This window comes from Rhinichthys klamathensis, unplaced genomic scaffold (assembly GCF_029890125.1).
Source record: "Rhinichthys klamathensis goyatoka isolate OS25496 unplaced genomic scaffold, OSU_Roscu_1.1 h1tg000020l_1, whole genome shotgun sequence".
Lineage (NCBI taxonomy): Eukaryota > Metazoa > Chordata > Actinopteri > Cypriniformes > Leuciscidae > Rhinichthys > Rhinichthys klamathensis.
In genome coordinates this window covers 2,222,250-2,240,768 of record NW_026606571.1, presented here as the reverse complement: position 1 = coordinate 2,240,768, position 18,519 = coordinate 2,222,250, and the positions used below count along the sequence as shown (strand labels likewise).

The following is an 18,519-nucleotide window of genomic DNA, read 5'->3' as shown; positions in this document are numbered from 1 at the left end:
TGATAAACTTATGGTTGATTGACGAAAGTCTTACGGGGTTGGAACTTGGAACAACATGAGAGTGAGTAATTACTGACAGAATTGTCATTTTTGGGTGAACTAACCCTTTAAGTTCGTTCATAACACCAATAACAATAACTATAATGATAAATATTCTAACATCCACAACAAACGGACGATAAAGTTCTGTTTATTATCAAAAGTGCGTGCTGTGGTAATGTTGTCTGACATTTTAAGTGCTTAAGCTTTTTAAAGTCGAGTAGATTCTGATTGGCTGTCAAAATTTTTATAGTTCATCAGCTGGAAAAAAACAACATTTCTGAAAGTGATTCCAACGAAATTGTTCCTCTGTGTCGTTATATGTTAAATAGCTGCAGTGTGGGCTCATCCTTTGCGTGAAGAGGCCTTTAAACTGCTTACAACAATACTGGCAGCAAGTAATCATGTTTAAAGGAATTCATTTATTAATATAGCTTGCTATTGAAGATACAGCTTTTTCTAGTACCACCTTTCTCTCATTATTAAAACTTACACCCATCTCAGTTCCTGTCTTAATGTACATGTTTAAACAACAATAGTATTTAAACATGGGTTCAATAGACATTTCTTGTTTTACAGCTGAAAAAGAGCAAGCCATGCAAACCAGTATTCACCAGGACAACCAGTTCTGTTGGGGATGAGAAATGAACATGGCCTTCTCATGTATTCATAGATACTCATACATACATGTTTATAGCTGGAAACTACTTTATATGGTGAGTACTGACAGTTTTTCTGGAGTTATTATTAAATTGTTGTTTTGTCTGATTGTTTGAAGGAGGATGAAGCCAGTTGATGAAGAAATAGGCATGTTGCACTAGTTTTAAATACATTATTAATTTGTTATGACTGCTTGTATTATGTTCTCATTTTCTACTTGTACAGAAAGACTACATCAAGAGGTAGAGGAGCCGATAGCTGGCACTGAACACACTCAATGCTCAGGTCCGTCTTCACGCAGTTGGTCAGTTCACATGGTCCAGACTAAGGAGAAATGGGTCTGAGGCCAGAGATGGAGTTTTTGTTGACAGGAGACGATTCTGTGGCCACCAAGTGCAGCACTGCATCAGTTATCCACTGTGAAGAATACATTCCAGCTCTACATTGACAGGTCAGAGTTACGGCCCATGGAATCAATGGTAAGTCTAGTGCAGGGGAAGGCAAGTTCGGTCCTAGAGAGCCGCTGTCCTGCAGAGTTTGGCTCCAACACTCAGAAAAACCTCACCTGCCTATAGCCTTAGTAATCCTGAAGACATTGATTAGCTTGTTCAGGTGTGTTTGATTAGGGTTGGAACTAAATTCTGCAGGACAGTGGCTCTCTAGGACCGAACTTGCCTACCCCTGGTCTAGTGCAACAATTTTAAATAATACTATTATATATGGTTTGCTGATTTACCACCTCCTAAATACATATTTTCTTTGGTTAGACCTTCACCCATCCACCCTGATGCTGTGCTGAAGAAGGCTCATCAGTGTCTTTTCTTCCTCAGACAGCTGAGGAAGTTCAGTGTGAGCACCAAAACCCTCAAATCAACCCTCAATTTTACACTGTGGAGAGGATCCTGACTGGCTGCATCACTGCAAAGCTCTACGAACTGCACAGAACACTGTTGAAGGTGAGCTTCCCTCCCTCCAGGACAAGGGAGTGTGTGAGGAAACTTCCCTTCCTACAGGTGTGTGTGAGGAAAGCACGGAGAATCCAGACACCCGAGCCATGGACTGCTCTCACCGTTACCATCAGGCAGAGGTTATCGTAGAACCCGCACCAGCAGACTGGACTCATACCAGTAAAACACACAGCAACCCCCACCCCCCAACCTCATATGCTCTACATTTTTTCAATTACACTGACTGGACTCTTACTCAGTATTATTCTGGACCCTGACATTCTATTTTCACTCATTCATACCGTACTGCACTGTATATGTATACTGTGATTATTTTGTTTGTTATTTTTTTTCATTTTTCAATCTGTGTATAGTATAATATTGTACCATATATTGTTCTCTACTTGTATTGAGTCCCTAACATATACTGTGCATATTAATACTGTATGTGTTGTGTAAATATTCTATACTTGTCATCCATACTGTCATTCTGCAGAGTTTGCAAAAAAGAATTTCATCACCTGTACACACTTGGGTTCATGGTTTTGTGACAATAAAATTATTTGATTTGATCACATCTTTTGTCCATCATTTGTACTGTACTGTGCTCGATAACAATTGCAAATTGCTTATATACATGGAAGAATATTTTGATGGGGAGATAAATATCATGATTATAACAACCCTTTTTTATTTCTCTCAAATATCATAAGTCTTTATATGCTACTTTAGCTGTATTTATGCTGTATTATCCAGTAAAGTTTTGTACATGGTGTTGGATAAAAACATATGGTGAATATTATTTATATACATGGAAGAAGATTTTGATAGGGAGATAAATATCATGATTATAACAACCCTTTTTTATTTCTCTCAAATATCATAAGTCTTTATATGCTACTTTAGCTGTATTTATGCTGTATTATCCAGTATAGTTTTGTACATGGTGTTGGATAACAACATATGGTGAATATTATTTATTAAGGATTGTGTTTGGTAAATATACAATTAGATTTTGTAATAAGACATAATAACCATGATTGTTTTAATTGAGACATGAAGATTTGTCATATTAATGACATTTGGGACAATCATTTGCTAGAATGTTACCATTGTATATGTTTTAGGACTTAGATGTTGTGTCAAATACAGTAAATATGCCAAATTTCAGTTACATGAAGTGAAAGGCTGAAAGATGCATCACAAGAGACTGCATGGGCTATATTGTAATGGGCACTTCAGGCACACTGAGGATGATGTACCAGGGAAAGATCAACATGGATCCTGTACTATAAGCAGGATGAGCATTCAAATTTCTGATGTCCAGAACTTTTACATTATGATGCTTTGCAGTGCATTTATTTTTTGTTAAGACTTTTGAGCCATAAGTTACACACTGTGTGTACTTGGACAGTATGCCATTCAGTAAAACAATGTTGTACAATGAAGTGTCACAAGTGTATTGGTTGTTTAAATTGATGTCTTTGTTTATTGTCAACACTTCTTATGCTATGTTTACATAATGATGTTGACTTCACTTTAAAAAAAATCATATATATATATATGAAAAGGTGGTATAAAGGCGTTTTAAAAAGTGCTTATAGTAAAATACCAAATTTTAGCCTGCCTCTCAAATATTTCTTAGAGGTTTTCACAATGACCATGATTAGATATCCCTATGTTCAGTAAAGATAGTATTTTTTAAAAATTTCTTTATTAAACGTTTTAAACTACATTACCCATGAGCCTCTATCATTATAAGCTATTTGGCAATAGTCTTTGTTTGTAGTTCAGTTAACTTATACTTAGGGTTAGGGTTAGGATCTCGGTAAAGGGGTAATTTCTCACAACAACTCAACACCACATTGTTAACTTTATGTATTACTGACGTAATTATAACAGCAAAACGTACTTTGCAACATTAAACGTTTAGTAATATGGGTTTAAAGATTGTCCAACCACAGCCAGTCCTCTAGATGCCAAGGAAATGTCAAAGCCAATGACAACCCAGTTGAGCAGATGCGTCACACTTACTTGTCCATATATGGTCATTTATGACAGGATCTTCCAGGTTCTTGTGGTGAATGGACAAATTAAACATTTATTTGTCCCCATTAAATATAAAACTAAAATGACAGATTGCATTGCATAACCCGATGCACCAATAGATTACACGCAATAGAAAAATGTTGCAGTTGGATACTGTATGACAAATAAGTATTAAAATAATTCAAAAAGTTTCATTTGCTTACATCCTCTGATAATTATTCAAGCATTCAGTATTTCTTAAACAAAGATAAGTTCAGCTACTATTCAAATGAAGTAATTCTATAACATTTACAATGTATTAAAGGTACATAATTATTTAATCACTTCTGTGTTTCCAGGAAATGGACCCCATTACCATTATTAGCTAGTATAAATATAGGAATAAAAAAAAAAAAAGCTCAAAAAAAGCATAATGAATGGACACAATTTGTAGTAATTTCCCATTGTTTATTTATATGTCAAACTGTTTAAATACAAAGATAAGCGCCCAGCACAGCATCCTCTGTCACACAGGTACTCCTCCAGTTTGCGCCACTATGTAGAAAAGAAAACAAAAAAATAGGTTGGTTATATAAAAAAATCTCTGCATTGAGGTAATCAATTATAGTGAAAAATAGAAAACTCTTAAAAAAAACACTGATTGATAAAGTAACTGATATGTAACCGAAACCCCTTTAAAACAACAATGAATAGTATTTAACATGTAATTTTGATTGGCATTTCAGATGGATGGAGAAAACTGAACTGGAATGATATATGTAAGGGATAATGTGTAAGGGACATTATCCCGCTTATTACATGGCTACATACCAAATATATCAATAATTTGACTCAAAATATTGATTTAAAAAGGTTTATTGATTTAAAAATGATTGTATTGCTTCCGCTAAAGAAAATAGCGTTTAGCGCTACGTCTCTACGGTTAGAATCCATTGCAACGCTCTGTTTTTCATGGCAACGGTGTGTTATACTTAGCAGCGGTCTGTTTTCAAGAAACAACAGACCGCATTCTACATTAGAATTCAACCAAGCCATGTAATAAATTTATATATATATATATATATATATATTTATATAATTACATATTATGCAATTCAATAACATTAAGTTGAAACAATTAAGGAAATAATATTAAAAAGAAAGAAAATAGGTTATTTTTACATTACCATTCCCGCCCTCTTTCTCTGTGTTGGCAAGTAGAATACAGTGGGAGGGATGGTGACAGGAGTGCTCACAGTAGAATCTGAGTGTTCACTGTAGAAAAGAAATTATTACAAGTAGACATGGTCAGAGTGGAAATTAGCAATAAGAGTGAAGAAGGGCTGAGAGCAGATGTGCCACACAAGACAGAGAGCGATGTGGAAGCTTTTGGATGGGTTGGGTCTTAAAAGAGCCATTGGGCTTGATATTGTAGAGAGCTGATGGAGTTTGATATTGTAGAGAGCTGATGGAGCAGGACTAAGTAATTTGTGACAAATCCTGCAAGAAAGGACAAAAGAGAATTTTATTAAATCACATGATGAACTATAAAAACACTGACAACCAATCAGGATCTATCCAACTTTAACCGTTTGTTGTGGATGTTAAAATAGTTATCATTATAGTTATTGTTATTGGTGTGATGAACGAACTTAAAGGGTTAGTTCACCCAAAAATGACAATTCTGTCAGTAATTACTCACTCTCATGTTGTTCCAAGTTCCAACCCCGTAAGACTTTCGTCAATCAACCATAAGTTTATCAAGCCACAAGAATACTTTTTGTGTGCAAAAACAAGCAAAAATAATGACTTTATTTAATTCTTCATTTTCTTCTGTGTGGGCCTCTGAGTGAGCCACGTAGTGTAACAGCGCAGCGCTTCTGTGTTGTACGTCACACGCATCACACACATGACCTGCGTCGGCCAATAGCGAGCCTACATTCTGACGTACAACACAGAAGCGCTGCGCTGTTACACTTCGTAAACTCACTCAGAGGCCCACAGAGAAGAAAATGAAGAGTTAAATGAGTCGTTATTTTTGCGCACAAAAAGTATTCTCGTCGCTGGATAAACTCAAGGTTGAGCCACTGTAGTCACTTGGACTATTTTAAACATTGTCTTTTCTAACTTTCTAGGCTGGCAAGTTTCGATCCCTTAGCTTCTATGGAGGAGTGAGACAGCTCTCAGATTTAATCAAAAATATCTTAATTTGTGTTCTGAAGATGAATGAAAGTCTTACGGGTTGGAACAACATGAGGGTGAGCAATTACTGACAGAATTTTCATTTTTGGGTGAACTAATTGTTTAAGTGATCTGATTAGGACAAGTTCTTTGAAGATCTGATGTGTCACGTAACTTGTTAAACTAGCATTTCCAGACTCTTGCTTCTTAAACAGATGTGGTCAATAAAAATCAACATGTGGAAAAATATCATGTACTGTTGGTACGAGAAGAGACGGCGCCAATATGTAAAGGTTAATAAAGAATACAATGGACTTGATATGAACTTTCTGATATAAACGGTCCAACTACTTACAATCTGCAAGAGAGTTGAGGCAATGGCCAATGACAGCAGCTGGAGTAAAAGTCATAGAATTTTGTACGAGTGCACTTGCATAATATCATATGAATTTGCTGACTTGGTCAATTGTATGACCTATTACTACATCAACATGACGCTTTATTGTGGGTTCTTACTGATGGGGTAGTGTAGTATGTAAAACAAAGTTTAAGAAACATCAAATGCTGTGCAAAATGTAACTGCAGTAATATTCAATCAAGGGTTAAGACCAACACAGACATACCATTGGAAACATTTGCCTTTGCCGCTTTTTTCCATCTCCATAAACACACAAGATGGCCGAATTCATCCCTCTCCACGAAGACAGGTTTAACAAGCCCTTGACAGCACTTCCTTTTCAGCTGAAACAAAGAGAAATATATACATGTTGAGACAGTGTGTTAAAAACTATCCGTGACCAAATTATTTGAGAGGAAGGACTTTAAGGAAAGTTAATAAAACATAAAATAAGGATACATTCATTAAAGCAAATCAGCTATAACTAAATGTGTTCAACATTACCTAATTTGAAGGACCTGTTCAGCCTCCCTGGCAGCTTCTTCAAGATCAGCACTGGGAGCTTTGAGTTCAAGTTCCCTGTTAATAGCAGCTTTCTGACAGAATTGATCAAATTTTGATTTTTAAAAATATTCCATGATGAAGAAGAGAAAGAAAGAGAGCAAAAAAAATGTGTAAATTAATTACAGTTAAAAAAAACTGAGAGAGAGAGAGAGAGAGAGAGAGAGAGAGAGAGAGAGAGAGAGAGAGAGAGAGAGAGAGAGAGAGAGAGAGAGAGAGAGACAGACAGAAAGTGAGTTTTTGCGAGAGATGGCCTCTTAAAAGAGCTGTTGGATTACAGGTTGTTGTGGGAGATGGAGATGGAGGAGTATGTGATCTGAAGTAACTGCAAGACAGAAAAAGAATATTGATTTACAATTACATTACAAAAAGGTATTAAAGGCATGGCCAGTGTTGTGATTATTGTGGTAAAACCATGGCAAGTGTTGTGTAACTGTTTCAACTATAAACACCACAGTAAAACTATGGTTACTGTGGTAAAACCATGGCAAGTGTTGTGTTACTGTTTCAACTACAAACACCACAGTAAAACTATGGTTACTGTAGTAAAACCATGGCAAGTGATTTGTTACTGTTTCAACTACAAATACCACAGTAAAACGACAGTTACTCTGGTAAAACCATGGTAAGTGCTGTGGTTACTCATGTGCTCTAACTACAAATAGTAGACAGTAAAAACAGTTATTGTGGTAAAAGCATGCAAGTTACTGTGCTTTAACTACAAATACCACAGTAAATTTAACGTTACAGTTACTGTGTTAAATCCAAGGTATGTGTTGTGGTACTTTGCTTTAACTACAAATACCACAGTAAAACCACAGTCTTAAAAGCATGGCGTTGTCTTATTTAACTAAAAATACCACAGTAAAACTAATTACTATGGTAAAAATGTATGGGCACTGTGCTTTAACTAGCAGGATCGAGCTAATATACTGTGGTAAAATCACATTCATTTAGTGGCAATCGCAACCCATTTGTAAAGAAAAAACATCAAACTACACTTATACTTACACATGAATTGCCGACAGTCACAACGATACATTAAATAGATCTTTAAATAAAATAAAACAGATATTGATTACGGCGGTCAGGGACATTCTTTTTCTTGCCGCATTTTGTTTTTATTGGTAACGACAGTCAAAGGTCATTTGATGACGACACACCCGATAAACGAGACTGTCATATATAAGACTGCTAGAGGGCGCTTCATTTTAAAACGCCACTATAGGTCGTAATACGCTGCATGTACAAACGACATATGGGGTCGTTTTTCGGAGGAGGACAGTCTCGAACCAGTGCATCAATCTTTTTTAATGTGTTATTTGAGAAGTCTCACTCCAGTTCTTCCTCTCTCCTTTGTTGGCGACCACACACAAGAGGCGGAGAGCTGAAAGCCTATTATCCACGAACACTTTCAGCGGGGTACTGTTATCTGTTTTCTCGTCTCGAAGCTAGTTTTAAAGACACCCACAACTGAGTCTTTCTCCTCTTTTGCGGATTCAAAATCAGGGCAGATTCAAGAACAAACATAGTCTCACACCGGATTTCAAAAACAAAGAAAGTGTAGAGTTAGGGAGGAAAATTGTGCTATTATAATAATCCAAAGAGAATTATTGCACAAAAGAGAATTTGAAACTATATGAGAATACACGATAGCACTGACAATAATGTATTTAGAGCCAAAGTTTTCTCACTACTTCCAATTAGACCAATGGAACTTTCATAATAACGGCAACTTATGTAAGTGATAGGTTTGTGTAGTTTCAACATTGATAAAGAGGAGACACAAGATGGTCAGATATAGATTTACCCTTTATATTTGCATTCAGATATTTAGAGATTATTCCACATACACTATACTGTTAAAACGTTTGGGGTTGGTAAGAATTTTTTAAATGTTTTTGAAAGAAGTCTCTCATGCACATCAAGAAAATAACTGTTTTCTATTTTAGTATCGTTTAAAATGTATTTTATTCCTGTGATGCACAGCTGAATTTTCAGCATCATGACCCAAGTCTTCAGTTTCACATGATCCTTTAGAAATCATAATATGGTGATTTGATCCTCAAGAATTATTTTTTATATTATTATTCATGGTGAAAACAGTTGTGCTGCTTCATATTTTTGGTTATATTATGATACATTTCGCATTTTTGCGGAATATAATTATTAGTCTGAAAAACATAAACTGTATTTCACATTGTATTCATTTTTCATAAGCCAACATGAATTGCTGAAAGAGGATTTTCAATGAGACAGAACTTGAAAAGGTCTTGAAAAGAGATGAAAAGGAAAGTCTTTTCAGAGTGCATTTTGTGAATGTGAAGACCATTTTTTTTTCTTTGGAATAATGTGCACCAATGGCTCATGCAACATAAGGCTTGCAATTGTGGTTATATTAAGGCTTATAGGTAAAAATGGCCTCACCATCAACTGTTAACCTGAATTTGGTATTGCAAGAAAAAAAAATACATCAACTTCAATTGGAGATGTGTTGTAGAACATTCTCCAGGCTGATGGGGAGGTAGAAACTGTGTGGCCTTTCATAAAGACTGAAAGAGACTGAGAGAGTGATGGATTGGCTGGACATACAAGGACTGAAATCTTGTCATGGTTGAACCAACAAGATGACAAGTACCATAGCATTTAAGATTTACAAAGACTTAAGATTTTCTGTACAGTTTCAGGTGAGAGATGATCCTTATGGTTTGTTTTTTTACCCTGAGGAAAAAAAAGAAGGGTTGGATATCATGGTGCTGTCAATTATCATCCTGATGTAAAGGTCAACTGATAGCAACTCTCTTTATTCGATTTATTTATCTCACTTAGAGTTAGACTGGACAATATCCAAAGGTCACCTCAAGTAAGACAGCTGCCTTTGTACATTTCAAAGCACTTTAAATCAGTCGTCTGGTGCATCTTGACAGCTTTAACACTGTGTTAATGTAAAATAGTACATACCTGTATTCTGTTAGCAATGGAAGGGTTTTTTTTAACAAACGTCCTCAATCACAAAAGAGCTCAGACCATGACTGCCTATTCTGCAGTCTGTTACTATTGGAAACAAGGAAACAAAGATAGAGGCTGAAGCTTGATATAAAAGAAGAGCAGTGGCATATCATCACTGAAGTGATAAACTAGTTCTAAATCCCATTGTCTCTGAAGGGAAGCCTTAACCTGAGGAGATGGAGACTTCAAGTTCTTGCTCAGTTTGAGGCAGGGATGCTTAATCATGTTGGGAGAATTGAGTGATTTCAGTCTGAGTATGTTGTCTTTGATGTTTTTTGATGTCTTGAAACGTTGCACGAGAAGTGCTGTGTTTCCTTGTACTCTCGTGTGGGATGACTCACTGATGAAATGGCAGAGAGATGGTGAAAAAAACAAACAAAAGGATAAAATAACAGATCACCATGTGAACACAGCCACAGGTGGGCTCGGCAAGCAAACAGCTAATTTCTTGAGCTCCAAATATTGGAAAGAAATGTCTCATTATATCCCACCAAAAAAGACACTGTATAACAATTTTGCAAACCTGTTATATGCTTATTTGGGGAGTTAATCACAATCAAGTTAGCAAAATATCTATTGAACGAACACTGAACAGATTCTTTGTAGGCCTGGCGATGACTCATGCTAATCAACGTCTTTCACGTTCTCTTGATGATAGCAATCTTCTACCTTCATCAGAATGTGTTTCAGGAAGTACAAAGGTGTCAAGCAGTGCCCTTTGTTCCCTGTCTTATTTTGCATTGATGAACACTTGATTCTTAACATGTTTAGGATGTGTTCAATGCAGAAACATTTACATTGTTTGCATATATGTATATATAGGGGTAGTTTAATTTACTTAAGAGACCAACTAAAGCTAGGCTTTATGTTGTCAAAAATTATTATTTTATTTTATTTAGAAATTAAATAAGTAAACTTAAGAGTTGCAGTCAGTATATAATAAAATGTATAGCCATCTGCATCTGTGGAAGCATCAATAACTTCCTCCTCAAAGATATCTGACCTCTTACCTCTCATTTGAGACAATCCATTCCCAGACGTATACTTCTCCATCCCCCACCTTCTGTCTGCCTTTTCTCCGTGTGCTGAGATTCAGTGTTCTTTTTAAACATCCTTCAAAATAAATAAAAAAAGGAACTCAAATGCTGTTGATGGAAAAAAAAATCTATGTAACGCATTTCTAATTTTTATACAGAAATGATTGGATTAAAAAAGAATGCTGTACCTCATTTTTAGGGTGGAGAAAAATCAATGTTTCCAATGTATGTGTGATTTAGCAATGAGTTCCATCAAAGATCTCAACAAACTGAAAGAAATTTAGCCTCTGTCAGCTGATTTAAGCTTTTTTAATAATTACTAAATAGCTTTATTAAAATATTTTTTATCTTCCATCCATCATGTTCTATTCTTCACAATCTTCTAATGTGTGAATAACACATTCAACAAATTTAATTCAGATAAACAGGGTAGCTGGTTCCTGTTATACTCACCATTTTTAAAGATGGAAATCATATTTGCTTTCTTTTATCACAACAGCACAATTAAGTCAGCATGGGTGTGGATTGTAAATAATTGTGCAAACATTGTCATTTTTGTCATCTCCCCAGTGCTATGTTGATTCCCTAACAAAAAATGTTCCAAACAAAACATGTTTCCTTGCAGACTTGTAGGCCTAATTGGCAATCATTTTATAGGTTTTCCTGTGCCCCAACTTCACCATGCTAACAAAAACTAGCAAAAGCTTGGTCATATGATGCTGCCTTCACATAAGCTTTTTTTGGTACAAGATTAGCTAGAAACTAGCTAACATTAGGCTATCTCACGTAGGTCTACAACTTCACATTTGACAATATGTAGGCCTATTTATGATCATTCCAATAGCATGTGAAATGTCATTATCATTGAAACACCCCATCTTGGTATAAAATTATCCTACAGAAAACACTATGATAATATAATTTATCAAGTTGACACCCTCATACAAGCTAACTCATTCATTGACACTAAACCATATTAATCACGGTCGATTAAGCAGTATTGGAGAACACTGTGTTTTACACTTACAAACACACACCGCATCTTTTTGACTAATTCCACACCCTCTCTCTATCTTGATGCAAAGGGCAAAGCGGGCGGCCCGCACTCCCACAATAACAGTCGTGACGTCAGCCCGTCACCGCTCCCGTTGGATGCAGCAGCGGAGCTGAGAGAGAGAGAGAGAGAGAGAGAGAGAGAGAGAGAGAGAGAGAGAGAGAGAGAGAGAGAGAGAGAGAGAGAGAGAGAGAGAGAGAGAGAGAGAGAGAGAGAGAGAGAGAGAGAGAGAGAGAGAGAGAGAGAGACTGAACGAACCGTGATTGAAAGAGAAGAGAGTTGAACGGCGGTGGCGGCAGCCATCTTAAAACTACCGCACTAATCCGAGATATATACATCTTCTGGATATTTTTGCAACACTGAGCTGAATCAATTTTATCCAGCGTGAGGAGATAGAATAACATTTTTTAAATCGTTCACTGTTTTTATTACGAAGACGGGATGCGGATCCGTGGGGCAGTCGGTCTGCTTTTAGGACTATTATGCGCGGTGGAGGCAGCCAAAGGTAAGATTCAAGACCTATATTCATAATGTAAATGTTTAAGTGTTTCTCTTTAAAAATGTCCTTTGGTATATGACCATAATTAAAATAATTTTAAAGGTTATTAATGTTCCTGTGAGTATCCTCGGTCAAGGTTTCTTGACAATTATCTGAAATAATCGCTCAATATCAGTGTGTGGATGTTGCGTCCGTACATCGCTGCTTATAAAAAATCAATCTCTACTCTAATTTTCCGTCATGAAAAGAAAAGATGTCATGAAATAATTGCCGTGGCCTGTCAGCTGTGAAATGTACACTCTCCCTTACGGTTCCGCTTCACTTGACAGCTATTTTTGAGTGTCAATCCTTTAAAACAACGATCTTTTGTGCCAACACCCCGTGGCCAAGAAGACTTCAGCCTACAGCTATTTGTGTAACGTTATATCATCATAATCAGAGCATATTGCTTGCAAATCAAATCTGTGTGCTTGATTTTTACTCCATTCTCAAAGGCGATTTGTGGCATTTTATCCGATAACAAGTTGTTTGTGATTTGTACTGTTATACCGATCAGATAGTGTGTCCGCATTGCAGATCCTCTGTCAAATACTATGTGGTCTAATTTTAAAAATTCATCTTTCAAATGGCTCACGCGCAGCTAAATATGACTGAAGGACATCGCTGCAGGTGCACGAGCACACATTACAGCAATGACACGGCTTGATGTGCGAAACATTTGCTTGTGAAACGCTGCCTTTCTAGAAATATCCTGCCTTGCAGTTACCTGGTTCATTATTTTTAAAGATAAGTGCGATTTTGCTGTGAAGTTGAACTTTAATATGCTGATCTTATGAAAGAAATTGACCATTTAAAAGAGCGATATTGTTTGACTGTACATGGGTCAATGGCGTCTCTAGTATTTTTAGTCCAGATCAAATAAGATATACAAAAATAGTTTACAAAATGCTTTTATGATGAGAAATAGTTTCATTTTCTTGATTTTAAAGTCCTTTTGACGTTTTATTTTTGAGAGGCAATGTTTAAAACTGCCTTCTGTTGTGTAGTACACTTGAGTGTTCAAGGTGCGAGGGAAGTATTTTAGTAGGCTACTTCTTGTTTTATGGTTACACCACTTGACATTTTAGTCATTAGGTCATTTTTTGTACAAAATGGTAAAAAACAAACAAAACTGATTATAAAACACCTATCACGTTGGTTTTAGCCAGTAGTGTGTGCGTGCATGTGTTGATTAGTGATTAGCCTAGTTGATTAGTGGTTTTCAATTGGTTTTGCTTCCAAATCCACGTTTACATTGGACATCAAGTGGCGAACCTACACAGTACCTCAGTTTTTGTAAACAAAGATGTCCTTGAAATCAAACATTGAATCCATTATTATAACCATGACTTTCATAGTACAACAATAGGGAAAATTGTAATAAAATAGTAAAATTATGGGAATGCATGAACACAACAGAAGTGTGGTTTACCAGACACTGGGACCAATATTGTATTAATATTATCCATATTACTAGTGGCTAGTGAGACTGAATTCAAATTCTGTTGAGCTTGATTGGACGCAAGGGCATTGATGTCAACAACAATTCATATCTTAGTCATTTTCTAAATTTTTTCAAAAAATGTATAAGCTTAAAGTAACACTATGTAGTTTTTCAACCTTCATAATATATTTCCAAGACCCTTGTGATGTTACATCGACTTAAAATAAGTTAAATGACACGTCTGCCATAGCCTGTCAAGCATTCTTCTCTTATTAGTCTCGTATTCACATACTTAAATGTCCACCTCCACAGATGATGGCTGCGTCCGAAATCGCATATGCTTTCCTTCTATATAGTGTGACCGAATTCACAGTACTCATAAAAGAGTTGGCAAAAAGTACCAGGATGACCTACTAGGCCCACTACCGGCGAGATGCTGAAGTGTGCATAAAATGGACACTTTATTATATACAAGGCCTCGGGAGAGGATTTGCGAATGGCAGTGAAGCAATTCAACTGAGGACGATAGGTCACATGATGACAACATGGTGAATGTAGTACATCCAAATTAAATTTAAACTTAAGACATTCATAAAGAACATACTTTTTTAGTACTCGCAAAGTAAGTAGACTATGCATTCAAAATAAGTACCTACTCAAGAGAGTATGCGATTTCGGACGCAGCCCATGTCTCACTCACAGTGTTTATTAGCCTTAAATAACTTTATTACCCTTGATGCATTTGACAGGCTCTCTTTAAGCTTTGTTTAAACACCTGCTCACTTCCCTGCTATTATCAGTTTAATGAAAACCCCACCTTTTCACTGGATTACACACCCCTGCAAACGGCCATGAGATGTCTAAGAAGAAGTAATAACGTGTTCTTTTAGTGGCTGCCATATATTTATTTTTCTGAAGGATGGCGAGAGATGAATTAACACATTAATTAACCAGGGAGGAAATATCTGACTGTCATTAAATAGCTTACATCATTAACAAGTGGCAGAAAGAATGGGACGTGCATAAAAATAATAAACTGTATGAAATAAACCCTAGTTAAAAAAATAAGTTTCTTCAATAACGTAATTCAAATCAAGACATGACTAAGTCGTCTTCACAAGGTGCCGACTGAGTCACTCAAGACTTAAACACGGGTTTCTATTGATAGGCCAAGTTCCGCCTTCTGGTCTTATGTCAAGTTGAGATGTTTTATATATATATATATATATATATATATATATATATAAAAGGATTGTTATGTTGTCCAAACAATATAAAATTTGATTTTGTGTGAGGGTGTGAAGGATTTTTTTTATTTCGTTGATGTAATACTGAAGGTTGAGATCTTTGGAAAGTTAGGCCTAGTATAAACTCACTCTCTCTCTATCACAGCTTATAAGGGCGAATTATTTCTACAATGTGGCTCCTATAGTGACAGTTGGTGATTTGATTGGTACAAACTTTAAGAAACATTTGTCAGAGAAGAATATCCATATCCATAGCTACTAATAGATCCCTTAAGCAGTTCACAACATTTTGGATTGAAGGAGATCTTAAATAAACAGCTGCTTGTTTGACTCTTGTGCCCCTTGGTCAAATGGTTTGCTTGTTTCAATCCTGTAGCAGAATGTCTTAATTTACAGGTGTGGCTTGATGGATAATCTCTCAGGATTCTTCTCATAGGAACTAGAAGAACACTTTTAAAGTGTTGGTTTTGCAGATAGACGTCCATTAGCAGATCTCTGCTCCGATGTAAGCTTTGAAGGGCCCATTAATTCTAGGAACTGTGAATTCACACAGCATAAAGAGGATGGATAAAATAAGCTGAGCAGACTTTCTCTCAGGAGGAGGTAGTGGACTTATTGTTCCTGTGAAGCAGGGAACACACAGGGACTGTTTGCACGCTGTTAGAACTTAATTAATTTTATGCTTTTAGAGTTTATTTGAAGTGTTTTGAAAGCATTTGGCTGATTAAAATGTTATTTTACTTTGTTATCATATCTGTTACAGACATGGGTTGTTTTTTTTAGTTTCTCTTTCGTGTTTTCCACCCTCTGAATGCAGTTGTTTAATGGCCGAGAACCCAAAGTTTCATATGTTGTGCTATTTATTCATGGAATTTGTACTCTGGGAAACAGAGAGTCCCTTGGCCGAGAGCTCAGAGCCGTGCGCCGCAATAAACGCGTCACAATGCGCCCACTGTTAGACGCAACTCAGAATTATTTGACTTATGTACCAATCTGGAATTCCAAGTACTTTCTAAGCATAACAGTTAACAAAGCATTGCTCATCTGTTTAAAAAAAAAAAAAATGCTGCATTTTCAGTTTTGGTTCAGCCAGTGTGGTGGAAATTCACTTAGACAATCAGCTCTTAGTCATCGTGGCGGCTGGGCAGTCGGTGGTAATTTCATTGGCCCCTTTGCGAGCTGAATTGAGTCAGTGATCTGTCAAGAATAGGTCATTACGTACTAAATATAAGGTCTGTCTCTTTGACTCGCATGGTAGCCGGTTGACTGCTATTGTTGATCTTCCTAAAACAACATGCTGCTTTTGAAGTAAACAGACCAAATCATGTGTCTGTGTTTGTATATTTGTGCTCTACTGAGGGATGTGCAAAACATTTTCGAAATGGAAAGGTTGATTGCTTAAAAAACGAATAAAAGTTTCAGGAATCTGCCCCAAGTTAGATGTGTTTCTTAGCGGGGACGTTAACATAAAGTCCAAAGTTAATGTCGTGTTTTTTTTACGCATGCGCTAAAATACATATTTAAATTGTTTAACTTCTAATGAGCACACTACCATTCAAAAGTGTGGGGTCAGTAAGGGATTTAAGAAAATACTGTGGTAAATAATAAAGCTGAATTTTCAGCAGCCATTACTCCAGTCTTTAGTGTCACATGATCCTTCAGAAATCATTTTAACATGCTGATTTCGTGTTCAATAAGCATTTCTAATTATCAAGGTTGAAAACAGTTGTGTTGCCTAATATTTTTGTGTAAACCATGATGCATGTTTTCAGGATTCTTTGATGAATAGAAAGTTATAATAAAAAATAAAAAAAATTTACTTGCAATAGAAATCTTTTGTATCAAATGTCTTTACTGTCCTTGCTAAATAAAAGTCATCATTTCTTAAAAAAAAATCTTACTGACCCTGCTTACTGACTGATTATGATTATTATTATTATATACCTCTATGATGACATGATATAATATTATAGGCTTATATAAATTATTGTCATTTATTTTATTTAAGAAAAAAAGAGAAATATTTGTCAACCATTGTAATTGGATGAAACGTTTGTAAAAAAAAATTCAATCAACTTGGATGTTTAAGTCATTTCAACTTAAATTACATTAAACTGACTTAAAAAATGAGTTGATTTATGTATAATTTAACTTATTTTGATGAGTTAAAACAATGTAAAAACATGTTGTCATAACTCATTGACCATATAATTTTTTGACAGTGTAGATACTATAAGAGAAATCTTTTTCTTGGTCGCTCAGGAAGAAACAGAACAAAAGGATAAAAAACATTCTTCAGTGCCCTAAAACTGAGACCTTAACCAACTGAAAGCCATTTGGTCGGTAACCCTACCCATAACATCATTATACCTGCTTACATTTCAGGTCAACTCAGTCTACACGCTGAATGCTCGGAAGAGAGCCCATCCATTCAGTGTTTGTCAGGGTTTGTGCTTTTTGTTTAGCCTGATAAATGTGGCCCTCTTCTATTCAGTGCCTCATCGCGTCAGCACCAGTGCTCCATGGGAACAGGTAACCAGAGAGTAGGTGTTACCTGTGTATAGAGGTCTGTGCAGCCCGGCCTCCGGAGACATGAAAAGCAGCCCTGTGTTCTATGGCTACGGCTCATTTTCACTCTCACTGGGCCTTTGTGTGCTCCATACTGAGCTGTGATTGAGCACCATTCACACCGCCCTGCCCCCACCCTTATTGAAAACGCCTGGCCTTGTTGTGCTGTAGCGACTGCTCTGGTGGACTAACAGATACTTCCTTGAGTACACACTGTGACCTTCTGCTTTGGCTTGACTATGAACCCTACTGTGAGATATTTTGGTCAGTAGAGCCCAGAGATTTCCTCTACATTTGTCTACAGGGTCTTAAACTTCACTGAACAATCAATTCCCTGACTGTTAAGGCCCTTTTCAATGGGTAGTGGTGGCTTTTAAAATTTGTTTGCAAACATTTAAGTGTCGCTGTCAACCAACTTACTTGACCAACTGGAAACTTGTTTAAGTCTATGTATTTCAAGATGTTAAGACAATTAGCTGCTCGTTCTCCCAGCAGAAAATAACAATGATTATCATTATAAATATTTACTGGCTGAACCGTTATGATAGATCTGAGCATTATCTCTCTTGGTCGTCAAGTAATTTGTAACATTTTCATTGGTGAGCATTTTCATTGCAGAGATCCAGACTGAGACTAAAATAATTGTAAATGTGATTTAAAAAAACAACAAATTTGTTACAATTACTTAATTTTAGTCTGTCTTGGTGACAGTAGGATAAATTAACAAGCGGATTCGTCAGATATTGTATTGTTAGAGAAGTTTTAGTACGCAATGATGAAGCTGTGATGTCCGATTAGAGAACAAATGG

General features: G+C 36.3%; 1 protein-coding gene across 4 annotated transcripts in view; it reads left to right on the top strand.

The window, feature by feature from the left end:
* The first annotated feature begins 12,156 nt into the window (after positions 1-12,156).
* Positions 12,157-18,519, top strand: part of clstn1 (calsyntenin 1) — a 46,196-nt gene continuing 39,833 nt past the window's right edge. For 3 of the 4 annotated variants that reach the window (XM_056239618.1, XM_056239600.1, XM_056239596.1), the window contains exon 1: positions 12,158-12,418. In XM_056239618.1, coding sequence (XP_056095593.1) covers positions 12,355-12,418 — 64 coding nt within the window. In that variant the 5' untranslated portion in view covers positions 12,158-12,354. Of the gene's footprint in view, positions 12,419-18,519 lie in introns of all 4 variants that reach the window. The other variant, XM_056239609.1, reaches the window with a different exon arrangement.